We start from the raw sequence: 26,465 nt of genomic DNA, 5'->3' as shown, positions 1-26,465 counted from the left end.
GGCACCTGGGTGGCTCAGTCGGTTAAGCGTCCAACTTCAGCTCAGGTCATGATCTCACAGTTTGTGAGTTTGAGCCCCGCATCAGGCTCTGTGGTGACAGCTCAGAGCCTGGAGTCTGCTTTGGATTCTGTGTCTCCCTCTCTCTCTGCCCCTCCCCCACTTGTCCCCCCCCATCTCTCAAAAATAAATAAATGTTAAAAAAAGAAAAAAAGACCCACCAAGCTCGTTTTGTGTGAAACCCGTCAAAACATCCCTGTACCTTATGTCCAACTCTCATCAGCCCAGGTCATATCTGTCCTTTGATGCAGCTTTTGTCTCTTCTTAAAGTACTCCATTTCTGCACATAAATAACATCCCTGCCATCACTGGGTACACTCACCTGTACCTCAACCAAGCCTATCTCCCAAAAGCACGGGACTGAGCAGAATCCTACTGTATTTCCTAAACATAATCACACTAGTGTGCAACGATGTTGGTTACTTAATTGCTTCAGTGGACTCTTACAGCTGGTATTTGTAAATAACAAATAACAGTACTCTAGCCTATCCCCATTCTTCTTTTAAAAACATCCTGCTCCTTTCCCACTTGTTTATTTTAGGGAACACCTCCCTAACTCGATGTCCTCGTGAGGGCTTTCAACACAGGAACTCCTCCTTTCCCCTGGCAGGGGTGGAAATAAGATCTAATCTGGACCTGGATAATAGTAGCATACTTTTCTGGACACTAGGTCCAAGGTGGCAGACCCAGGACACAAAGAGGGGGGATCAGGGTCTGTCTCCCACGCTGATATACAAAGCTTAAGAGAAGGTACTTCTCTATGCGGCTACTAAATTATGATCAGGTAAGCCTGCTGCTGCTGGCAGCCATCTTCCCCAGTGGCACAGAGGATGTTGTCAAGTCCAGAAGAGAAAGAGGACAGCACACCAAGAGACCAAGACACCTGAGCCTCTGAATCTGGCAGTGCCTAAGGTCAGTGCCACCAATAGGCTTTCAGTTTTAAAAGAAAAAGGGTTTTGGCTAGGGCAAGTTTGATTCGTTTTTTGCCTCTAGTAACTAAAAGAGTCTTGATTGACACAGTTGTAAGATGAGTGATGTTGAGATGTATCTTGAGTTCAGAGAAGGGAGGCATACAGTAATGACGTATGGTAATACTGCAGAAATCAGATAGACTAATAAAATTATATAAATGATAATGGTTACGAGAGTAATCAATGCAAAGTACCTCAAAGAAAGTTGTTTATAAAACAAAATAATGAATTTGTTTTTTTAAGTTTACTTATTTATTTGAGAGAGAGAGGGTAAACACGAGTGGGGTAGGGACAGAGAGAGAGGGAGAGAGAATTTCAAACAGGTTCTCAGCACAGAGCCCGATGCAGGGCTCGAACCCATGAACCATGGACCTGAGCTGAGATCAAGAGTCGGACGCTTAACAAACTGAGCCACCGGGGCACCCATAGTACAACATGATGAATTTAAATAAAGGGGGTAGTGTGAGGAAACTGGTTATGGTCTCAACTCTACCTGGAGGTTGGAGTCTCAACTCTACCTCCAGGCAGCTACACATCTCCACCAAATCACAACATTTGTCAGGGTTTCATTTCCTTGTCTGAAAATAAGTGGACTGAACTGGTTGAACTCTAAGGGCTCTTCTACTCTAAAATATGTAACCTTTGTCCAGTAAAGTCACTGTGGTCTGGTCCCTGTGTCTAGGAGATGCTGTTCACTGATTGGCACTGGCCTGGATTACTGTCTATTGAGGGTGAAGAGGATATTATACTGGAAGGGGGCGGGAGTCCCACACAAACCACCTGTTTATTTTGCATGAAGGGAGGGTTAGAATAGATACTGAGGATGCAATCACTATGACCATGTGATGCCTTTAAAAGGCATATCTGTTATGTCCCAAAATAACCACAGTGATAGACAATGAGGCTGTTCAGCGTTCCACAAAATTATTCTAGGTCGTGGGTGAGTAAACCTCAATTTACCACCACCCTCTCTGAATGTCTGGCCTCCTCTGGAACAGCTCTTAGGGCAGAGGTTACAAACTGGTCCACAGATGGGTTTTGTTAGGACCACACAATATTGGTCCACATAGTATTTTTAAAATTTAGAATTCATTGCCAACATTTTTAAAAAATGGGAAATTTGCATAAAAAAATCTGGATTTCTGGCTTGTGTTAAATCAGAAGCTCTCTTTGGCAGAGCTAAACCCACATTCCCACATGGCAACAATAGACTGGGGCTGAACAGCAGCTGTTCCTTTTAGACAAGGCAAGCATTTTCCAGGTTTTCGCAGATCTCTGTGGATTATTTTGTACAGGTAGGTTACCTTTTGGCCTCTGTAGATTTGTTACTCTGTGATCCTTGTGTTAAAGCCTGGTTATGAACTTGCCCACCCAGTATGCTGGTGCACTCAATATGGTAACAATCGAGCCTACCCTAGTACTGACCCTGGACTCCATATGGCAAAAATGCTCTAAATTGTGGCTAAGAAGTAACTACTTCGTCAAGAGCTACTTTCCAGAAATCTCCATCTGCAGAGTCAACTGAATACCCAATCTAGCCCAGCAAAATGGAAAATTCCACCTTTCCTTTTATTAAAATATTTCAGGAGACAAACTTTTTAACTGGAAAATTCTAATTCTGCTCTGTTTGAGTAGAAAAAAAAATCAATAATCAAATAAAGGACCAAAGGTTCAAAAGAAAGGGATTATTCTGAGGAATCATAACAAATATTCCTTAGGAAGCAAATTTACTCCAAGAAAACAAAATTAAAAAAAAGTCTCTTTCATAATCTCTGTAAGGGTCAAAAAGACATTGTCTCTATAAATGAGTACATTTTGAGATCAGGAAAAGTTTTACCAGATGGAAAAACAACTTCCCAATTTTCTGTATCTGTTTTTTTTTTTTTTTAATGTGTATTTATTTATTTTGAGAGAGAGAGAGAGAGAGAGAGCTGGGGAGGGGCAGAGAGAGAGGGAGAGAGAAAATCCCTAACAGGCTCTACCCTGGCAGCACAGAGCCTGATGCAGGGCTCAAAATAACGAACCGTGAGATCGTGACATGAGCCAAAATCAAGAGTTGGACACTCAACCAACTGAGCCACCCAGGCGCCCCGTGTATCTATTTTTAAAGTCAGGTTTATTAAAGTAGAATTTACACTGTAAAATTCACCCTTTTTAAATTTACAGTCTTCATGAATTTTGACAAATGTACACAATCACATAACCACCACTAAAATCAGGGTATTGAAAATTTCCATCACCCCAGAGTTCCTTCCAGCAACTTGGCAGTCTACTTCCTGCCCCCATACTGATGCCTCTAGCAACTACTGATCTTTTTTCTATCTCTATAGGTTTGCCTTTTCCATAGTATATAGCCTTTTGTATTTGGCCTCTTTAACTTAATATAATGATTGATTCATCCATGTTGTTGCATGTTCTATTTCATTCTATGCAATTTGTTCTATCTATGCAATTTGTTCTATGCAATTTGTTCTATTTCATTCTATGAATGCACTACAGTTTGTTTATTCACTCACTGGTTGATGGAAATTTGGATTGTTTCCAGTTTGAAGCTATGATGAATAAACCTATTAAAGACATTCATATACAGGTCTTTGCAGGAACATATGTCTTCATTCCTCGGGGTTAAATACTTAGGAGTGATGTCATTGCTGGATCATATGACAAACATGTGTATAACTTTATGAGGAACTGCCACACTGATTTCCATTAGCAATTTATGAGGGTTTCATCTGCTTGTAACCTTGTCAGCACTTGGTATTGTCATTCTTTTTAATTTTAGCCATTTAGTAGGGGTGTATTAGAGTGTCACCATTGCTTTAACTTGCCTTTCCCTAATAGCTAGTGGTGTAGAACGTCTTTCTATGTACATATTTGCCATCTGTACATCTTTGCTGGTCAAGTGTCTGTTCATATCATTTGCCCATGTTTCTAACGAGTATCTTTACACATAAGTAATTTATATATTTAGATAAATGTACTTTCTCAGATATGTTTTGCAAATATGCATGGATACAATCTGACAACAGAAAAAGCTTGTACAGATTCAAAAACAACCATCTGATTTTAAAACACCATGTCAGTAATAAAAAAAAAAAAAAAAACCTATTACCTATTGCTAAAAACATAGTCAGTGATTTACATGGTTATTTAAGAAACTCTCCCAGACCTTAGGTCAAAGGATAAATACCTGAGCCCTGGGGGAAAAGAAGGTAAGAAACTTGGATTTCTAATTCCAAAATAGAAGAAAATATCCCTGGACTCAGAAAACATGTCACTTTTCAAATGGAAAGGACATGTGGAATATCTGAAAAAATAAATTACTTTCAAGGATAAAGGAAAAAATTTTCTAAGGGCACCCAGGTGGGGAAAACAACCAAACAGATTACTTCTCTAAGGAAAAAGAAAAAAAGAAAACAGACTGGACTCTGATGTATCATGCACAACTCAAAATGCTAAAACAAACAAAAAGAGAGAAAGGGAAAGAGAAAGAAGGATAGTTTATAGTCATGTTTTTCAAACACTGACTTATTAGTCAGTCATGAAATTGATTTAGTACATTGTAACTAGCGTTTATTTCTGAGTCAAAGAGAACAGAATATCGATGTAAAAGAATACAGCATATATTAAAAGTAAGGAAATTTGGTGTGTATGTGTCCCCATGTGTATATGTCACTGGGTAATAAAATAAAATGCATCTCTTAGTTTGAATTGCATTTGAAAATGCTTAAGAGAACTACAGAATCTATCAACTATATACCAGTTTTGAAAAAGTACTCATAAATACTAGTTGACTGAGTAGTGAGAAAAAATTAGACTAAAAAATTACTAAGAAAATGTAGTAAGCATCTGTATCAGTCAAGGTACAAGATACCAAAGAACAAAAATTAATTTAGGTTAATTTAACTCAGGTAGATTCAAATAGAAAATGAATCAGTTGGAAGTATATTGGGTGCTGTATTAATGATTACTGTTGCATAACAAATCACTTCAAAACTTAGTGGTTTAAAACACTTATTATCTCATAGTTTCCATAGGGGCACAGCTGAGCTGAGTGCTCTGGCTCTGGGTTTCTCGCACATCTGCCACTAAGGTTTTCAGCCAGGCCTGCAGTTGTTTTAAGGCTCAAGTATTAATTAAACAAACAAGCAGACTAAACCTTTAAGTATTTTAAGCGGGGGGCACAATGGAGAATATTGGATGAATATTGGAAAATACTGGATGTCAGTTTACATGATGAATGTAGCCCAAGCCTTGTATTTCTATGAAGGATCCTCTGACTCTGAACAACAACAACAACAAAAAAACAAAAAAACCAAACCTGAAACCATTAGAAGGAATAACTGTTTTATCCTACAAAGGGGAGAATAAGTAATTATTTATCCTACAAAGAGGAGAATTAATAAGTAATTATGTATGCATAATTTTGAATTTTTGACTATGAAAAACTTCAATCAATAAAAAAAGGAAAATAGTATTATTCATTCTCATGTATCATCATCCAACTTTAGTAATTATCTACAGTTTTGCTAATCTTGCCATCTTTTGAATACACTTCTCTCTGGCTAACATTTTAAAGCTTATTCTAAGAATATAAGTGATATGTTGATGCTAACAAATAGTATTCAAAAATGATTTTTTTTAAATTAAGGCCATCATTAGATAAGTGTCTATTGAATATCTGCTATGTACCACATATGTAGGCAAAAATACTATGACAAAAATTGGATATGCTCTTCCAATCTACATTAATGAGTATATACCAAATAACATAGCACAAAAATATACAAAATAAAATTTATGAGATTTTTAAAGTAAAAATTAAAAAAAATCAGAGACATTAATCTGTTTTCTAAAGACCAAGTTAACAATATAATATACATTTTAAATGTATATTTATATATAATATACATATTATATATAATGTATATTTTAAATATAACATACAATTTTAAAGCTTACTTAGTATATGTATTGAGCTTTTACCATACAGACCTATATTCTTTTCAAAAACCCATGAAACATTTTAAAAATGCTCTAAAGTAAATCTTAATAGATCTCAAATAGTACAACTAGTAAAGGCACATTTTTTTATTGCAATGTGATATGTAAATACTTATGCAGCAAGAAAACATAAATAATAAATAAAAATCCACCTGTTAGCTAAAAATAAAATGTATGTAATTATTGACTCACAGAAAGCAAAAGCATCAATGACATTCTAATTAGGAAACAGGAGTGACATATAAACACAACAACACAAAATTTAATGAGGATTGCACACAAATGCACTCAGAACAAAATGAATACCCTTAAATGCTTTTATTATTCAATAAGAATTCATGAAAACATGTGCTGGTTACCTACTGATTGCCTCATCTCCAAGTTTATCCTGTGAAAATGGACCTGAGCCCTTTAAATATTATTTGCTAGCTGGCACTGAAACTGTATCAGTGGAGAGCTGGAAAGACTTTGCAGAAAGAAAAGGATTTGCTTCCTGGTTCTGGTGTCTTGTTAGGCAGCCTCCTGTAGCGTAAAGGGTGGTTTTCTTCAGCACCAGACTCCAGCACTTACAGCTTCTTGAGGATTCAGCTTCTGCAGCGCATGGTGACCAACAGCACCCAGAGGTCAGCAGCTCCCCAACCCACACCTCATGCATCCTCCTTCGAAAGTTTTGTGCCTACTAGGTCTTCTGCCTCCTGCAGTGCTGTTAGCTTCTCCAGCACTAGGCTCCTGCGAGACTCTCAGCCCCTCCAAATGCTTAGCTCCTGCAATGTAGAATCTGTAACAGCTCCTCTTGGCCAGAAGTTTGCCTTACCACCTCCCTTGGGTAGTTTTGTAGCAAAATGCCTCCAGGAAGACACCTCCCTATGAATAGTTTTTTTCTGGCACCCTAGAGGGCAGGTTTCCAGCAAGTTTCATGAGCACAGGAGTCAAAGACTTCTCTGCCATGCCGGGAGCCAGGCAGTACCCTTTTCAAGAAGATCTGGATCTTAGCACCACCACCACTCTGGGCCATCAGTGTCCCAGAAGAAAACATGGGTAATCATGTTTTATATTTTCATAATCATACAATGCGATAGGCCTTTCCAAGTTTGACATAAAAGAAAATACCAAAACATTTTATTTAGATTTTTATAGCAATGGACTGGCAAAGCATATAATCAGCAAAGGGCTATTTTTCTAGATATGCCAGGAGCTCAAATTCAGTAAGGAAATGATCAACCACCCAACATAAAAATAATGAAATATATATATATATATATCTCATAAAAAATCATGAATGCATACACATGTTAGAGTTGGAGCCAGGAAATCTTGTTTTGCTTATTCAAATTCTATTTATCATGTCCTCCAAAAAACTTTCCAGTCTTCCAAGAGAACTTCTTTGGCATCCCTTTTATTCAATATTAAATCCTTTTTATTCATCTGGAAATACTAAGAATTTCTTTGAACAAATAATATATATATATATATATATGTATATATGAAACAGTTAATATTAACCGAAGTGAAACTAGCATTTTCTCAGCGTGAGGTCAAAGGGTTACCTGCATCAAAATCACCTGGATACTTTATAAAATGCAAATTCATGGGTCCTGCTGCAGCCTGCAGAATGAGAATCTCCAAAGGACTCAGGTGGCCCAGGCAGGAGCCGATCTTAAGTGCGCTGAAAATTCTTCTCAGTTGCACTTAACTTTGAGAAGCCTGCCCCTGTAAATCAATAATAAAATGTCCACCTTTGTTTTGCACAGAGCTTAGAGTATTTTTCACAAGTGCTCTCTAATTCCATGCTCACACCCAATTTGGGTGATTGTCACAGCCATTAGCCCCACTTAAAAATAAGAAAATAAAATTCAGGGAGATGTAGGACTTGCTCAGACTCCCCTAGAGAATGGTGGAGCTCAGATTTGATTGTCTTTTTACAACTACCAACTCCAGCTTCATCCCACTTACATAAACCTCCTAAAATTCACGTTTCTTCATGTCTGTAGAACAAACTCATGGTAGTTCAAACAAGTTGATGATTACGGGCAGAAATAGCAGACACAAAGGACAAAAGCACCTTGGGAACTCATGGCTCTCTGATGTGGAAACTGAGAGCCAGAGAGGTGCACGATCAGAAGGCAGGGTTAGGAACACACCGCTATAATAGGAGACAGCAGCAGGAGTTAGAGGCACCTTGAGAAGATGATAGCCAATTTATAAAGTAAAGGAGGTACTGGCTGAAACACTCAGCCTCAGCTGAGCTCAAGTTTGGATGGGATTCAAGAACAGCTGGGCCAAAGACACTCAGCGTCAGAAGGAACAGCATCAGAAGCATCAGCAGCAGTAAGAACAGCAGCAAGGACCTTAGGCCAGGGGCAAGGAACCAGCAGGTCACCCAGAGCCTCTGCCTCTATGGATTCCTCAGTCTGAGCGACCAGCGTTTTCTACAGCCCCTTTCTACCTAGATGTTTGAGAATCTCTATCACGGCAGAACTAGCTTTCTTGATGCACAGCCAGGCCTGGGAGCCCCAGTGCACAGACCCCAGTAGGGATTCTAGTAGCCTCAGCCCAAGACTTTTTTCTGATCTCTATGTCAGGGACTTTATGCCACTGTCTGAATGTTTCCTGGCTTCACTGTCTACCCTTCACCTACAAATCCCTTTAGTGACTCTCTATGAACCTTTTCTCCCTACCCCCATAACACTGCAGCCCTCAGGTGAAGCAGGCTGTTTATGGGAATATCCCAGTGCTGGGACATTTCTGAATCGCTGGGAAGAGTCTGTCCACTGAAATAACCTGCTGATCCCCTAAGGAAACCCTTAGAAAAACCTCTATAACAACTATTTGTCGGTGACTCTTATTCTAAAGATGCCTTTTTTTTTTTTTTTTTTTTTTTTTCCATTTTCATTGCTATGTAGAATTTTGTACTGGGACTATACCACCTTTTTACATCCATTCCTCTGCTGGTAGATACTTGGGCAGTTTCCAATTTGGGGATATTACAAATACTGCTGCTGTATTAATGAACTTCTCTTGGATAGTCAGGAGTGGAATTGCTGTGTATTCTAGCTTTAAATGATAATGCTAAGGAGTGATCTATACTGGATTAGCTAGTTTTCTCACTCACAGACAATATATGAGAGCTCTTATTGCTCAGGACCCTTACTGACATTTACTATTGTGAGACCTCAACATTGTTGCCAATCTGGTGACTGCATAGTTTTCATTTTCATTTCCCTTGTGACTAAACGAAGAGAGTACTCTTTTTTTTTTTTTTTTTTTTAATTTTTTTTTTTCAATGTTTATTTATTTTTGGGACAGAGAGAGACAGAGCATGAACGGGGGAGGGGCAGAGAGAGAGGGAGACACAGAATCGGAAACAGGCTCCAGGCTCTGAGCCATCAGCCCAGAGCCCTACGCGGGGCTCGAACTCACGGACCGCGAGATCGTGACCTGGCTGAAGTCGGACGCTTAACCGACTGCGCCACCCAGGCGCCCCGAAGAGAGTACTCTTCATATGACTTTGATTATTAGGAGCTACCTTTGTATAAAATGTGTGTTCAAGTAGTTTGCCAGCTTCTCTAATTGATTGGAATATGTTCTTTACATATTATAGATACTAGTCCTTTGCCACTTATGCAAGTCTCAAACATTTTCTTGCATTCTGTTGTTTTCTTTTGATTCTTTATGGTATCATTTAACTAATTAGTTTTTAAAAACATTATAATGAAACTTTTACTCCTTAAGAAATACATTTTTTTTTATTTTAAGAGAATGAAATAAGAGATTATTTGGAGGAAAGAGACTAGAGAAAATTACACATTCAATATCATATTTTTCTGTAATGTTTGAATTTTCCAGTGATCATGTATATCTTCATTCAATTTACTGAGCACATAATATGTGCCAAAACTAATTTAAGTCCTAGAAATCCATTACTGAACAAAAGGGACAAAGACTCTTAGCCTAAGAACATACAAGGTAAGATTCAATATTGCTTTTATTTAAAAAATATACAAAACTCTTATTTAGTTTCTATCAGACTTTCATTTTGAGCTTCTATACGTCTATACATAAAAACAGCATGGCACAAAACTCAGAGTAAACATTTAAAAATACGAGCAAAACCTTTTTGTAAAGGGTTGCTGTTGATTTGTCATTGATTTCAGCAGCTAATTTTCCAGAAAGCAGGCTGAAATGTCAGATCCCAGACCTCTCTAACGGATACAAATCATGCAACTTAATATAAAGAAATTAATTTAAAATTTTTTTTTTTTCAACGTTTATTTATTTTTGGGACAGAGAGAGACAGAGCATGAACGGGGGAGGGGCAGAGAAAGAGGGAGACACAGAATCGGAAACAGGCTCCAGGCTCCGAGCCATCAGCCCAGAGCCTGATGCGGGGCTCGAACTCACGGACCGCGAGATCGTAACCTGGCTGAAGTCGGACGCTTAACCGACTGCGCCACCCAGGTGCCCCAAGAAATTAATTTAAAAACACCTTATTGTAATGAGCCATTTTAAATCAGAGAGGAAAGTAGTTTAAACATAAGTCAGATTCTAGACTGAATTTGTCCTAGTCATTGATTTATACTTAAATATAAATATATAAATATATTTAACAAATAAATATATTTAGTACATAAATATATTTAAATATAATGCAATACATAGAAAAATAAACCAATGAGTACAAAGATATGTGAGCAAGTATACCTCACTGCATTCAGGACCCACTCACTCCAGGCCTCTTCAACCCGCTCTTCATCCCCACCTCTGCCACAGTTAGCAGCCTCTTGTGTGTCCTTCAGGAGATGTTCAATCGCGTGCAAACACACGGGATTATGTATACATTCTGTTTTAACTATTTGGTACTGCTGCAGTAAATTAATCAGGGGCTGCAGATTTCTGGGGTGGGGATGATGTGCTATAATCTAGATTGAAGACAAAGTAACAGCCTCTGCCAAGCTCAGAACTGGGCCAGGTGAAGCTGGAAGAACAGCATCTTGACAAAGCCTTTGCAGTCCCAGACTGGCTGTCCGTGCTATTGCAAGTGACCTGAAATTGTCTGAATGCTGCCTGGAGGTGGAAGTGCCCTCTATGGATGCCCAGTTTGCACCCCTCCCACAGCCCAAGCTTCGGAGTGCACATTTATGCAGAGGGCTTCACTTCCTCTCCTTTTTCCCCTTAGAAACAAAATGAATGCCAACTGGTGGTTGCCAGAGGGGAGGGGGACAGGATGGAGAGGATGGGTGAAACAGATAAAGGGGATTAAGAGGTACAAACTTCCAGTTATAAAATAAATAAGTCACAGAGATGAAAAGCACAGCATAGGGCATATAGTCAATAATATTGTAATAACTTTTTATGGTGACAGATGATAACTATACTTACCGTGGTAAGGATTTCATGGTGTATATACTTGTCGAATCACTACGCTTACACATGAAACTAATATAATATTTTATGTCAACTATACTTCAATTGAAATATAAAATAAAATAAAATACATGTTGATATGCCACCTGAACTTCCTCCCAGATTTCTAGACAGTTCCCTCTCCTCACCACACAGCACTACACTCCATGGGTGCATCCTGCTCCTGTACTATTAACCCCTTTTGCTGTCTGTCCTCCCCTTGTTTTAGGGTGATTTTCTTGTTCCTTTCCATTAGCTCCTGTGCTGCCCACACCTGCACTTCAGGCTCCCTTGTAGGCTCACTAACCAGTGCCCTGGATAAGATATTTGAGATCCGTAAAGCTAGCAGCCTTGAGGGATCAAGCCAACACATGTGATATATATTTTATAAACATTTCTCTGCTCTGCACTACAAACGTCTCCCCAAAATTGGGTTACCAGATGTAACAAATAAATATTCAGAATGCCCAGTTAAACTTGAATTTCAGATAAATAATAATTTTTTAGTATAATATGCCTGATGCGATCTTTAATCTGTATTTAATCTTCCAACACTATTTCAAAACCCAGTTAAGCAGTTAAGTTAAACAGTCTTTCTAATCTGCATGCCCTAAAAACCAAGTTCTAATCCCCCCTTCAATGACTGTGGCCAATGCACAGCAAAATGCCCCACCAATTTCAAAATTGGGCATTTTGAGTAGTCTTGAGCCAGCACAGGAAGCATTTCAAAGTGGTTGCTAGGTGGCAGATCTCAATTCTGGAAAGCATTTTTCAAATTCTATTAGTGCTGCTTGGTGAGAGTAGCTTGGTAATGAGCTCAAATGTGTTTAGTTTACCATTTTTCTTCCAATTTAAAATCTATGGCAAAACTGAGTTTAAAAAACACTTCTAAAAAGCTTTGCCTTTGAAATCAAATGCCAGAATGTCTAGGTAAACACAGAATTTAGTAATCATGGGCTTAATTTATTTCAGCTTTTTTTTCCTGCTGAATTTTTGAGATAGTAAGACTGGATTTCTTCCAAACTAATCTGGGCAGGAGAAAACTTGAAAGTATCGGCTAGTTTTAAGTGTCCCCACATGATTCCTGATACAGTTTTACCTGAAAAGTGGCGTGTACCCAACAGATTTTGTTTTTTAATCTCAAGTTCTTTTGCAAACACCAAACTCTTCACACAAAAGGAACAGTGTGGCCTATCCAGATATCTCTTTGTTCAAATTACTTAGCAAACTTCATGAAACAAGAGCTGTGATTCTACATTCTGTGTTGATGATCCAGAGAAAGAGCAGGATCTAGGAAAGGACAGAAAAGAAGAGGAAATAGACACTGGGAACTTATCACCAAAGGAAATCAGTGATAGTGATGATGGCATTCTTACCCCAATTTCCCCAAAAAGGAGTAGAACTCTGCTTAGAGCATGTTCATCATATTTCACCATCAAGATTGTGCTTAGAGCAGACTCCAAATTACACCTGATAGAATTAAACCATACCTGCATTGTTGTTCAATAAAGGTTCTCTTTTACTACCCTACATATTCCAGGCACTGAAGAATGGGAACGAAGCAAAGAATCATGGAGATTTAGAGCTGGAGAGAACACTTTTTTCCTCATTGGTGCTTAGCTTTTGCAAAGAAATGATTTAAAGATTTATCAACAGGAAATTTGCTAATCAATTACATAATATTAGGTGGAACCATATGAAATTGTCAGTATTTGCTTATGACTTACAAACATGACAATTTTATTTGATTCTACCTAAGGCTATGCAGACATTGAGAAGTATGTGGTAGTTCTAGAAGTAGTGGAATGATACGGCATGGAATGATATCCAAGGTAAATTATAAGGTATAGAATGTTGTTACAGGATATTTTTGTGTGTGTTTGTGTGTGTGTGTCTACCATATGTGCAGATATGTGTTTGTTTAATCTTTATTTTTGAGAGAAAGAGAGAGAAGAGCAGAGAGAGAGGGAGACACAGAATCTGAAGTAGGCTCCAGGCTCTGAGCTGTCAGCACAGCGCCCGATGAAGGGCTCTAACCCACAAACTGTGAGATCATGACCTGGGCCGAAGTCAGACGCTTAACCCACTGAGCCACCCTTGCACCCTTAAATGTTTGTTTATATCCCACCATAAATTTGACAATTTATCAAATATAACAAACTGTTCACAGTGGATGCATCTAGAGGGCCAAGTAGGAAACTTTTTACTTTGTATAATTTTTACCATATAAACATATTCAAATTTTAAAGAAAAAGAAAACAAAAAGCCAAACCACCAAGGAGAGTACTGTACTGAGAGGTGAAGAGTCTGTTCAAGTCGTGCAGTGACCTTAAACTAGACCCCATGGAAGAAAGTGGCTGCCCAATTGCTTAGCTCATCCCTGCAATTCAAAGAATAAAACAATAGCTCCTGGGACCTGACCAGTTCTGAAAGTCACTCTCCACACTGCCCTTGTGGTTTACCTGGGATCCTAATCATAGACTGGTTGAATGTAGAGCTTCCTAATTGACCGTCACTGGAGGGTGAATATATTAAGAGTGATCATTCTCACTGCAGTCATGGATTAGTGGACAGGACACTGAATACAAGGACTAGGAAAAAGAGGCCCTTTCTCTCTTGAGTGAGTCTTTCTACTATTTCCTTGAGGCCCATCAAGAAGAGTCCTCAGAGCCATTTTCACCAACTTCTAAACTTGATGAAACCCTTTTCTCATTATGATCTTTTTTTTTAACCCTAGATTTAGAATAACAAATTTATTCTAATTAGTTGCAGTTCAAGATAAGGGGAAAGTTTTTGTACAATTATCTGTCCAGATCTCTCCCCAATCCCCACCCCACCTCCCTGTCTCCCTTTCCCCCAACCATTACACTGGCCACATTTAAATAACTCTAATCTACACCAGTGTTTTCCAAACTGTGCTGAGAAGGAGGGACAATTCATCTGACAATGAAGAAACTGTGGTCTTAGAGATGAAATGACTTGTCCTCATTCCCACAAGAAGAAAGTGGCAGGCACAGGCTGAAGCCCAGCTTCCTGACTTCCAGCCAAATGTCCCCAGTCTTGAAATAAAACTGCTTATTTCTCCTTTTCCCTCAAGTGACTGCCTTTTCTTCCTCCTTCGTTTTCCTGTCAAAATTCCCACACTAGCAGTTAAGCGCCTGTCCTGAGTTTTCACACTGGCTGCTTTCTGTACAAGCCCTGCAAGTTGGATTCGATGCCCACCACACCTGAAAGTGCTAGTTGAAAGGGCACCACGTGAGCAGCAGGGTTGGCGTTAGATGCCCTCAAGGATCGCTCTTTTCTCATAGACTGTTAGCAGGAACAGGTGGGGACTTTCTTTACCACTGTATCTATGGCTAGCCCAGGGCCTGGCACCAACCAGAAGCCAAATAAGTATTAGTTCATGACCAGGACTGCTGATCGACTTCCATTTCCAAAACTTTCCCTTTGAGGGGCTCCTGGGTGGCTCAGTCGGTTGAACATGTGACTTCTGCTCAGGTCATGATCTCATGGTTCATGAGTTCAGGCCTGTGTTGGGCTCTGTGCTGACAACTCAGAGCCTGGAGCCTGCTTTGGATTCTGTGTCTCCCTCTCTCTCTCTGCCCCTCCCCAATTCGTGCTCTCTCTCTCTCTCTCTCTCAAAAATAAACATTAAAAATAAGTAAACAAACAAACAAACAAACAAACAAAGGCATTTGAGTTTATCTTCCTCACTGGATGCTCCCTCGGAGGGGTGCTGACAACACTGACTCCATCTTGGGTGCTCCATCATTTCCGTGGCCATGCAATGACCTCCCTCAGGGCCACGTGTTCCAGGCCCCGTGGAAGCTCATGTGTGCCTTGACCAGAATGCAGGAAGGATTGTTCTGATCTTCCCTAAAGTAGCACACAGAAGACCCCACTTTGGGTAACTAGCAGAGATGACCGCACGCACAAGGCTCCACTTGAGCTAACTGCTAGAGTCCTTCTGATGCACAGATGGTGCCCCTTTAGGTAACTATGCTTTGACCTCACCTCCATGCCCCTTGCTCTGGAAAACCTGTGGATTAAAGTCTGAGTGGGGGTGGAGAATAGCTGCGTAGCACGGTGGATGGTCTGTCCGTGTGATCCTTCTGTCAGTAAGTTACCCTGATAAAACTCTATGAATGGTATGGAGTGACTTGCTTTGTTTCCCAGTCTCAAAGTGCCTTCTCAGTCTGGAGGATACTTTACTGACCCTCTTCCACCTTCTCACAGCCCTTTGCTGTATGTCCTTTGCTCGGGACATTATCATCCATCTGTTCATTACTGAAGAACTTGAGGAGATAGAGAAAGAACCAGTCTGACATTGGGGTGCTTGCATTTTGTTTGCGAAAAATAGGAATATGAATGAATAACAGAGTCACAAACAGTATGACAGTAGTGTGATAGTTATGAGCCAGATTGAGGCCAGACTGCACAGGTACTTAACCTCCCTGTGCTTTAGTTTCCTCGTTTATAACATGGAGACAATGGTAGTTTCTACTTCATAAGGTTATTGTGAAGATTAAGTTATTTAATACATTAGAAGCACTCCAAAGAGGGCCTGGTATATTGTGAGTGCTCAAAAAAATAGTTTTAAAAAGCCTAATATATAAATCAATATTATACGTGTTGTAGAAAGTCTCCCTTTGGGGCACCTGCGTGGCTCAGTCGGTTCAGCATCCAACTTCGGCTCAGGTCATGATCTCATGGTTCGTGGGTTCAAGCCCGTGTTGGGCTCTGTGCTGACAACTTGCTCAGAGCCTGGAGACTGCTTTGGATTCTGTGTCTCCTTCTCTCTGCCCTTCCCTGCTTGTGCTCTGTGTCTCAAAAATAAATAAATGTAAAAAAAAAAAAAAAAAAAAAAAAGAAAGTCTCCCTTTAAGAACATTTTCCCTAGTAAGAACCAATCTTCAAAACTTCCTTTGAGACTTTTCCTTGTCATTTTGGCTTTATCTTTTCATTGTACAGAGGATACTAGGCCTGTCCGGGACGGTTAAGGTACGAGAAAGAGAGAATTGAGGGGCCCCAGCTGACCGCCAGCACCAACCATCAAGCACGTGAGTGAGGCCATCTGTGTCCTTCAGATCCAGCCCATCCCACAGCTGGCTGCAGCAACACAGGAGAGCCGGGGGAGCCAGCAGAGGAACCAAGCACCAGCCCACAGGATGGTGAGAAACCATAAATAACAACAGTGGCTTTTTAAGCCACTGATGGTAAGGTGGTTGGTTGCACAGCAAAGCATAATTGAAGTTTTGCTGTCCAGAGGTGGACATGCTAACATTTTAAATATTCCAAATCCAGATGTGACGTAAATACACGTAGCTATTTGCATGTTTAAAAATGCCAAGAAGGACATTCTGCATGATGTGTTTAAAACCAGCATTTTTAAACACGTTTGTAAAAGCATTTTTTCCTACTTAACATTTTGAATTTTTTATGAATAATTGTATATCTACACTAATTTTGGTAGTTGCATTGTAACCCAAATTTATTAATGACTCTCCTCCCAATAAACACTTAGTCTGCTTCTAATTTTTTGCCACAGTAAGAAATGCTTTGATGAACATCCTTGAACATACTTCTTTGCATACCTCAAGGATAATTTCCTCAAGATTATATCCTGCATAGTGGAGTTCCTGCATCAAATATTTGCCTGTTTTCAAGGTTCTGAGTATGTATCATCTAATTGTTCTCCAGAGAGGCTGCACCAATTTACATTCTTACCATAAATGAGTTGAAACTCTCTTTTCCCTGCACTTTTGCTAACAGTGGGTTAAAAACGTTTTTTTTTTGTTGTTGTTGTTGAGCTAGTGGATGAAGAACTATGATCTCATTACTTTTTTCATTTTATCTTTATTGTTGAGGCTGAATATATTTTCATGTATATTTGTGTCTTCTCTGAAACCTACATTCTCTGCTCATTTTTCCATTGTTACCTTTTTCTTACTGATTTGCAAATGATATAGATATTAATGCTTTGTTCTTATATATTTATAAATATTTTTCTATAATTTTTCTCTAAGATCACCCTCAGAGTTTATGGGCTTAGGTAGATTTTTAAAAAAATCTACCAACAAAGCTGTTTATTTTTATTTCTGAGACTGAATGTTGATAGATGTATTGTTTTAAAGGATACAGAAGCTTAAGTACTTTCAGAGAGTGTCAGATGCCATCCAGGTAAAATCCAGGTCCCTTAGTTTATGCCACAGGCCACACTCGGTTCTCACCATATTTAGCCACATGAATCTCCTACAACTTCTAACTACAAACTCTCTGTTCTTGTGAGCTTAGTTTCTGGTATATGGGGCTTGTGGGCTCTGAAGTCTGACCGTGACAGACCCGAGTTAGGATTCTTTTTTCTTTTTTGAGAGAGTGAGAAAGCACAAGTGGCTGGGGGGGGGGGGGGCAGAGAGAGAGGGAGAGAGAGAATCCCGAGGAGACTCCACACTGTCAGCACAGAGCCTGAGGAGGGGTTCGAACCCACAAACCGTGAGATCACGACCTGAGCCAAAGTCAATAGGTTAAACAACTGAGCCACCCAGGCGCCCCCTCAAGTTGGGATTCTTACTCAACCACTTCCCCAATAGTATGAGAAGAGCATTGTGACCCTCAGCACTTCATATTTAAGTGGAGACAGGATTAATGAGAGAGCCTGAATTCTACCTAATAATGACAATGTGTGACACGCAGTTGGCACTTAATATTTGTTTTCCAGCCATCCTTTCATGTTTTTGCTCATGCTGGGACATGTTTCTGGGATACCCTTCTTTTGCTCCCCACCTCGCAATAGTGTACCTATTCTTCCAGCCTAGTTCTATCTGTGCTTCTTTACAAAGGTGTTCAGGGAACAGGGAGCTTCCCATGCATCTAATTCAGGTTGGGTATCTCCTGCTATTTCTTAATGTTTTAGACATAGTTAGTTAACAAAGGACACTTAAATTAGCACAATTATTATACCAGGCATATAATTAGTGATCAATGCAAATTGATTTCGGACATATAACAGTAATTGGTATCTCAGCCTCTGGTATCTTGTACCATTGAATATTTTAATATCATCGGGGGTAAGGAGTGAAGGTGGTCAAGATGTGCAAACTTGTACTTATAAGTAAATTCTGGGGGTATAAAGGACACCATGATGATTGCAGTTAATTATTATATATTTGGAAGTTGCTAGCAGCAAATTGAAAAAGTTCTCGTCACACACAAAAGTTATAACTGTGAGGTAATGCATGATAACTCACTTGTAAACATTTTGAAATATATACATATATCAACCACTATGCTGTATACCTTAAACTAGTACAATGTTGTGTCAAATATAACTCAATAGAACTGGACAAATTAATTTTTAAAAATGGAAAAATAATATATATACCACTGGAACCTATCATTCCTCATTAGCTCAATGTATATGTTTTTCCAATTCTAAGAAGCACTTTGGCCCCACATTTTAACGTCTCTGGAACTGGTACATGTCTTACTTCAGAAATAAGCAATGGCCAGATGGCAGTCATGATATAGTTGGCATTGCCTCTTTACTTGTGAACATGGTCACAACTGCTCGAATTGTCATCATTTCACTGAGGTCTATGCAATTTAGTACTACACGTGTCAAAGTCATATGATAACAGATGCTATTGAAGGCGAGAGAAATTGCCAAATTAGGTGAAAGAAATTCCAAAGCAACAAGAGGCTGGTAAAAGCAATTCATGTATTATATACGACTAACATTAAGGCATAGAATTTAATTTGTCAGAAACTTTCTTGTGGCCATTAAAAGAGAAGCTGTAGGGGCGCCTGGGTGGCGCAGTCGGTTAAGCGTCCGACTTTAGCCAGGTCACGATCTCGCGGTTCGGGAGTTCGAGCCCCGCGTCAGGCTCTGGGCTGATGGCTCAGAGCCTGGAGCCTGTTTCCGATTCTGTGTCTCCCTCTCTCTCTGCCCCTCCCCCGTTCATGCTCTGTCTCTCTCTGTCCCAAAAATAAATAAACGTTGAAAAAAAAAAATAAAAGAGAAGCTGTAGAGGGGCACCGGTGGGGGGGGGTGGTGGGGGCGGGGCTCAGTTGGTTAAGCGTCCAACTCTTGATCTCGGCTCTGGTCATGATCTTCCGATTCCTGACATCGAGCCCCACGTTGGGTGCCACAATGACAGCGCAGAACCTGCTTGGGATTCTCCCTCTTCCTCTCTCTCTCCCCCGCTTCTGCTTGCTCTCTCTTTCTCAAAGGAAATGAATAAACATAAAAAAAAAAAAAATTGCAGAGCTTGTAATGGCATCAAACAGGATGGCCCCAGCATCAAACTTGCAGAATGAGTGTTAGTGGCTAGGAAGCAAATTCCAGAGACAAGACTAGGAAATTCTTTTAAGAAATGCTGCCCTGTCATTAGTATTGTGTGCAAAAACACATATTGATGTTCTGTATGAAAAGGGATTCAGAATTATATTTAGTGTACAAAATTTTTAGAAATACTTTACTCAATTTAATTTGCTTATATTTCTTTTTTATATATGCATATTAGTATAAAAAAATCTATGTCCAAGTCTAAAAGTAGTCTTTAATAAGCAAAAACACGAAAATCCTAAATGATAACATGTTGTGTAGTTAAATTGGCAACTCTTTGTCCTTTCTTGGTGGTGCATACAATTGAAGCTCTCTTTGATTTGGAAATGATAAATTGGAGGCTAAAATAGGCAGTAAGTCTGTGAATTTCCAAACTTCCCCTATTGAAGGAACAGAGTTTGGTATCTTCTGTTGCTGTTTTGGTGGGAATGAAGCTGTTGCCTGGAAATGAGATAGGAAAGCCCTGTGATTTCTTCACAATCCTCTGCTACACTTGTTTGCAGACACAACATAGGTTGAAGGTAAGCTTGCTTCTCATACCATGATTTTAAACTTGTTAACATAAGTCACAGATTGCATTCTGAATTAGGTAACACTTTATTTATCATCAGTTAAGCATTTTTAAATTATTATACTTTTCTAATATAAAAAGTAATATATGTAAGTATTGAACATATTCTGTATTAAAAAGTGGGTATTATGATTGTGTAATTAGCTGTATTTCTTCTTTAAGTCTCTTAATTTTTTTTTTTTTTTTTTTTTTTTTTTACTACAACTAGCAAACCTAAAATTTGTAGGGAACCACAAAAGACCCCGAATAGCCAAAGCAATCCTGAAAAAAGAAAAACAAAACTGGAGACATCACGATTCTGGGTTTCAAACTACATTACAAAGCTATAGTCATCAAGACAGTATGGTACTGGCACAAAAACGGACACATAGATAAATAGAACAAAATAGAAAACCCAGAAGTGAACCCAGAACTACATGGCCAACTAATTTTTGACAAAGCAGGAAAAAATATCCAATGGAAAAAAAGACGGTCTCTTCAACAAGTGGTGCCGGGTAAACTAGATGGTGGCATGTAGAAGAATGAAACTGGACCACTTTCTTATACCATACACACAAATTCAAAATGGATGAAAGACTTCAATGTGAGACAGGAAACCAGAGGAGAAAACAGGCAACAACCTCTTTGACCTCAGCCATAGCAACTTCTTATTAGACAAGTCGCCAAAGGCAAGGTAAATAAAAGCAAGCATGAGCTCCTGGTACTTCATCAAGATAAAAAGCTTCTGCATGGTGAAGGAAACCATCAAAAAGATTAAAAGACAACCAGCAGAATGGGAGAAGATATTTGCAAACAACATATCTGATAAAGGGTTAGTATCCAAAATCTATAAAGAACTTATTAAACTCAACACGCAAAAAACAAATAACCCAGTTAAGAAATGGGTAGGAGTGCCTGGTTAGTTCAGTAGGTTAAGCATCTGACTTTGGCTCAGGTCATGATTTCACAGTTCATGAGTCTGAACCCTCTGTGCTGTCAGCACAGAGTCTGCTTCAGATCCTCTGTTCCCCTCTCTCTCTGCCCCTTCCTGGCTCTCTCTTTCTCAAAAATAAACACTTAAAGAAATTGGCAGAAGACACAAATAAACACTTTTCCAAAGATGACATCTAGATGGTTAAGAGATGAAAAGATGGTCAACATCACTCATCATCAGAGAAATACAAATCAAAACTACAATGAGATACCACCTCACACCTGTCAGAGTGGCTAAAATTAACACAAGAAACAACAGGTGTTGGAGAGGATGTGGAGAAAGGGGAACCCTCTTGTACTGTGGGTGGGAATGCAAACCGGTGCAGCCACTCTGAGAACAGTATGGAGGTTCCTCAAGAGCCTAAAAACAGACCTACCCTATGATCCAGCAATTGCACTATTAGGTATTTACCCAAAGGATACAAAAATACAGATTCAAAGGGGTATACACACCCCAATGTTTATAGCAGCATCATCAACAGCCAAAATATGGAGGGAACCCAAATGTCCATTGACTGCTGAATGGATAAAGATGACGTCGATCTTACACAATGGAATATAACTTAGCCATCAAGAAGAATGAAATTTTGCCATTTGCAACAATGTGGATAGAGTTAGAATGTATTATGCTAAGTGAAATAAGTCAATCAAAAAAGACAAATACAATATGATTTCACTCATGTGGAATTTAAGAAACAACAGATGAACATATGGGAAGAGGGGAAGAGAAGAGAGGGAAACAAGCCACAAGAGACTCTTAATGATAGAGAACAAACTGAGGGCTGATGAAGGGAGGTGGGTGGAAGATGGGCTAGATGGGTCATGGGTATTAAGGAGGGCATTGTGATGAGCACTGGGCCTTGTTATGTATGTGACGAATTACTGAATTCTCCTGAAACCCATACTGCACTGTATGTTAACTAACTAAAGTTTAAGAAATAGATTACACTTACCTTTTAAAAATTTTTTGATGCCATTTCTTGTTTACAGAAATATCTCAGCTCAAAATATTCAACATACAGCATTTGGTAATACAGAATAGTATAAAACATGAAAAACTTCATGCTTCATCTCACAACCCAGAGCTTGTCTCTCAAGATTTTTGGCCATCACATTCAATGTATCTAGGGCAAAAATGAGTAACTTAACACACACAGTGGATACTCACTATATCCCGGCTGGATGCATGAATGCTGGGAGAACTTGGAGAGCAGCCCGTATGTCTTGCTGATATACTTGATTATATAGATCTTATGGTCATTTTTCCTCTCCAGTCTGCCTTATTCTTCGGACATAGCAGGAGCTTGGCCAGGTTACAACCAACTTTCTATCTGGCAAGGGAGCATTCTGGAGGGATGGCCACATGGCTCCTACCCTCTTGAAGCTTACAGTCTAAAGAAGACAAAACATAATAACATAAATACAAAAATAAATGTATACATGCACATTGTCATGAACCGTAGAAAAGGAAGAGAACAGGTGGCTGGGAAAATAAGCAGGGCCAAGATCTGATTCAGGAGGGGTCAGGGAAGTCCTCTCTGACGGAGGAACGGGTCAGAAGGTCAAGGAAAAACAAAAGGGCAGGTTCTGAGGCGGTTAAACTTGAAGTGGGTGTGGCCTAAGAATAGTGAAGCAAAGTGTTGAGAGAAAAAACTGCCACAGAGGTAGGCAGGTCGTGCAGGGCCTGGTAAGTCATGGAGAATTTTGAATTTTATTCTATGTATGCTTGGAAACCAATTTTTTTTGTAATTTAAGTTGCATTTATATTTGGTAAATAAATTTTGGTAAAATTCACGATTCAAAGCATTAAAGGGCCAATATTATTGAATGAAAACTCCTCCTCCCTCCAGCTTCCTAGCCACCCAGTTCCCCTCCCCCGAGCTGCCGGTACACATCCTTCCGGAAATACTCTAAGCACAAGCAAGCATATCTATCAATCTATATTATATTTTAAGCAGGGGAGCGAGGCCATCAGATTTGTGTTTTAAGACCACCCGAATGCTGAGAGGGCACTGGCTTTCAGCGTTTAGAGCCGCGCAGCCCAACTCACGCATTTCGCAAAACTCTACTCTGCGTAGGACCAGACCCCTAAACCACCCCCTCCCCCAAACCCTGCCCCAGGGCTTTCTAAATTGCAACTCCGCATGGCTCCCACGCTCTTTCTCACGCTGTGCTCCTGGCAACAGCCTAGCGCGCCCACAGCTCCCGGTCCGGAACCCTTGAGTTCGGCACCCAGCCCACGTGTGCTCAAGTGTTTTAAACAGAGACCGGAGGGGATCGAAGATACGCCAGGGCGGGAAAGCAGGATTTGCTCAGGCTGAGACAGAGGCGGGTCTAACAGTGGCTAAAACTGGGGCGGGGCCAAGGCTGAGGGCGGGACCAAGCTTGAGGGCGGAGCCGATGGCTCCAGTCGGCTGCTGTGGTCTCCAGATCTCCCGCTGCTGTGATTCGATCTGAGACCCGGGCCACCCAAGGGGCAGTGGGCGCTCGTTGGCCCTGGGTTTTGTAAAGTCCCGAAGGTAAATCTGCCCAGGAGCCAGGCGGCTTGAGCGAGAGGGGACCAACGACGGGGCTGGGCGGCTGGATGGCGGCGGAGGGAAGCGTCGCGCGGCGAGTTTCCCAAGAAAGCTGAACTCGTAGCAAAGTTTCCTGTGCATCAGCTTGCACCCTGCGTATTGGTGGCGGGCTTTTTCCGTGCGGGTGGTCTTTGGACGCTGGAGAGACGCGGAGGTAATTGGATTATTCCGCCTGGGTACAGCCCAGATTTCTGTTCCGGAACACGCAGCGAGGTGGGCGCAGATTTTGCCCGAGAAAGGGTGGGTAATTAATTGACACGCAGTTGTATCGCGCACAGCAGTCGGGTGACTGCCAGACTCCGAGAGCGCGTGTTTGCAAGGCGTGTCTGGTTGTCCGGAGGCAAAGTTCCATGACTTCTTTCCTCTTTAGGCAAGACTAACTGGGTGCTGTTCCCTCTCGGGCTGACCTCCGAGTCTCCGCTATGGACAGCGAGAGTGATGTGGATTTTTCTAGCAACAGCTTAACCCCTTTATGGCGGAGGCGGTCAACTCCTCAGCCTCAGTTGCTGGGCCGGAGCAAGCCGAGGCCCCAGTCCTACCAGAGCCCCAGCGGATTGCTGATCACGGATTTCCCAGTGGAGGACCGAGGGACGCTCCCCGCGGTGCAGACTCCTACCCAGGTACCCACCGCTTCTGAGGGCAGGACCGTCCAGGGGAACCCCCTGCTGCTTTGTACTCATCGTAGGGTGGTGGCCAATGGGAGGACAGTCTCCCCGGAATACAGAGCTGTTTCTCCTCGGCTCCGACGTCCCAAGTCTCCCCAGGCTCCCAAAGCGTTTTCAGGGGGCTCCCCGAAATCCCCAGCGAATGGCACAGTGACCTCGCCCATCCCGCACCCGCTGCGCCCCCAGCGGACTCCTAACTCGCCCGCTTGCTGTAGCCGGGAGGGAGACCTGACCGGATTGACCACCAGCCCACTGCTTTTGCCTGCTGCAAATGGGCTAATCCCTAATATCGACTCCCCAGACTCTGGGTCGCAATCCGGCCAGACGACTAAGGACCCTGAGCTGGGACCCTCGAAACTCTCTCCTGCGCCCCAGAAAAGGTCTTTGGAACAAAAACTCCCCCTCCAAAGGCTGCCCTCACAGGAGAACGAGCTCCCAGAGAATCCTTCAGTGGTTTTGAGCACAAACAGCCCTGCTGCCCTCAAAGTGGGGAAGCAGCAAATCATTCCAAAGAACCTGGCCTCGGAAATTAAAATAAGTAAATCCAACAGTCAGAATGTGGAGCCCCACAGGAGACTCCTCAAGGTGCGTAGCATGGTGGAGGGCCTCGGAGCACCTCTGGGCCCCGCAGACGATGAGGGTGAGGCGGAGAACGACGTGGACAGCCCAGGGTCTCTGCGGAGAGGCTTGCGGTCCACGTCCTATCGGCGGGCGGTGGTCAGTGGCTTTGATTTTGACAGTCCTACCACTTCAAAGAAGAAGAACAGAATGTCCCAGCCTGTTCTGAAAGCAGTGATGGAAGACAAGGAGAAGTTTTCCAGTCTGGGAAGGATAAAGGTAAGGGTGAGCAGGAGTGTCACTCGTTAAGCCAGGCATTCACGAAGCCAAAAGCGAAGGTGTTGGGGGTGGGGGGAGGGGCACAGAGGAAACCAGAAGTTATTGTTCTCTTTTAATTCTCTTGTTGATCAGACCTGTGCACATCTATCTCTTGGCCATTCTGTTGCAGGCAGTCACAGCCAGGTTAATGCAGCTTGGTGGGAGGAAGTAAAACTCTTACCACTGTTTTAACTTTCTAAACTCAGGCAGAGTGGCAGAATGTGGGGGACAGATGTGAAAAAGAAATACAGCAAATTAGGTACTGGCTGAGTGAGTCCTGAACACTTTTAATACAGGTAGCTGAACAGGAGGTGGAGAGTGGGTGTGGTACTCTTGATTGAATGGTCAAAATGTCTGGGGCTTGTTTAGAGGTGTCGGGGTTGCTGATTCATCACAGCTGAGACAGGAAACTACCCATTTCTTTTGAGCATATTGATTATTTTAATTATTGAAAGTAATTCATGCTAATTACTTACTGAATTTTTTTTGGAGTAGTGATAACATAGTAAATGCCATCCAGGTAAAATGTGAGTTTTAAAATTAATTGCCAGAATCACAAAGGTTACAAATGTTTGTCATCTTTGTTGTTGCTTGTCTCTGTCACCACTGTCAGTGGTTGTATTTTATTCCCATGTTGTGTCGATTTATTCTTGAGAGCATTTAACAAGTTGGTAGCTCAGAACTTCAGATTCAAGTGAACTCTGTTCCCTGATCGAGGCCTAGAAATTTCATAGGTTAAAATACTGCCAAATATGACATAAAGAGATAGGGAAAACTAAAGAAGGACATTTTGGAGTGTGTATGTGCTGCTTTCTCCAGAAACAAGACAGATCTCAGCAGAAATTCATTTTGGCAGCCTCAACTTTCCTTGGTTAATCAGAGAAGTGGAACCAGTTTGTACAAATGTCAATATGTCATAGACAAGTAAGGCTATTTTATTTTCGACCTCATGGCCTTAAATTACATAACATTTTAGGTGGTTTTTATCCCCCACCCCCCAACTCTGCAAGTATAGCACAGCTCAGT

The 26,465-nt window shown here is 40.9% G+C and overlaps 1 protein-coding gene and 2 long non-coding RNA genes across 4 annotated transcripts in view; 2 read left to right on the top strand and 1 right to left on the bottom strand.

The window, feature by feature from the left end:
* The first annotated feature begins 552 nt into the window (after positions 1-552).
* LOC123611370 lies at positions 553-20,624 on the top strand. The gene is made up of 5 exons (XR_006718626.1): positions 553-973; positions 16,409-16,606; positions 16,984-17,109; positions 20,169-20,300; positions 20,577-20,624. It is a non-coding gene; the product is annotated as an uncharacterized LOC123611370 (long non-coding RNA).
* On the bottom strand, positions 19,613-23,584 carry LOC123611371. The gene is made up of 3 exons (XR_006718627.1): positions 23,490-23,584; positions 22,491-22,714; positions 19,613-20,220 (listed from the first exon to the last, which is right to left on the bottom strand). It is a non-coding gene; the product is annotated as an uncharacterized LOC123611371 (long non-coding RNA).
* A 145-nt stretch (positions 23,585-23,729) lies between these two features.
* The window catches only part of ARHGEF26 (Rho guanine nucleotide exchange factor 26), a 128,259-nt gene continuing 125,523 nt past the window's right edge, over positions 23,730-26,465 (top strand). For both annotated transcript variants that reach the window (XM_045503206.1, XM_045503205.1), the window contains exon 1: positions 23,730-25,400. In XM_045503206.1, the coding sequence (XP_045359162.1) occupies positions 24,321-25,400 (1,080 nt within the window). In that variant the 5' untranslated portion in view covers positions 23,730-24,320. The remainder of the gene's footprint in view (positions 25,401-26,465) is intronic.

Source organism: Leopardus geoffroyi, chromosome C2 (assembly GCF_018350155.1).
Source record: "Leopardus geoffroyi isolate Oge1 chromosome C2, O.geoffroyi_Oge1_pat1.0, whole genome shotgun sequence".
Lineage (NCBI taxonomy): Eukaryota > Metazoa > Chordata > Mammalia > Carnivora > Felidae > Leopardus > Leopardus geoffroyi.
The sequence above is the reverse complement of the archived record's forward strand: the minus strand, read 5'-3'. Positions and strand labels throughout refer to the sequence as shown.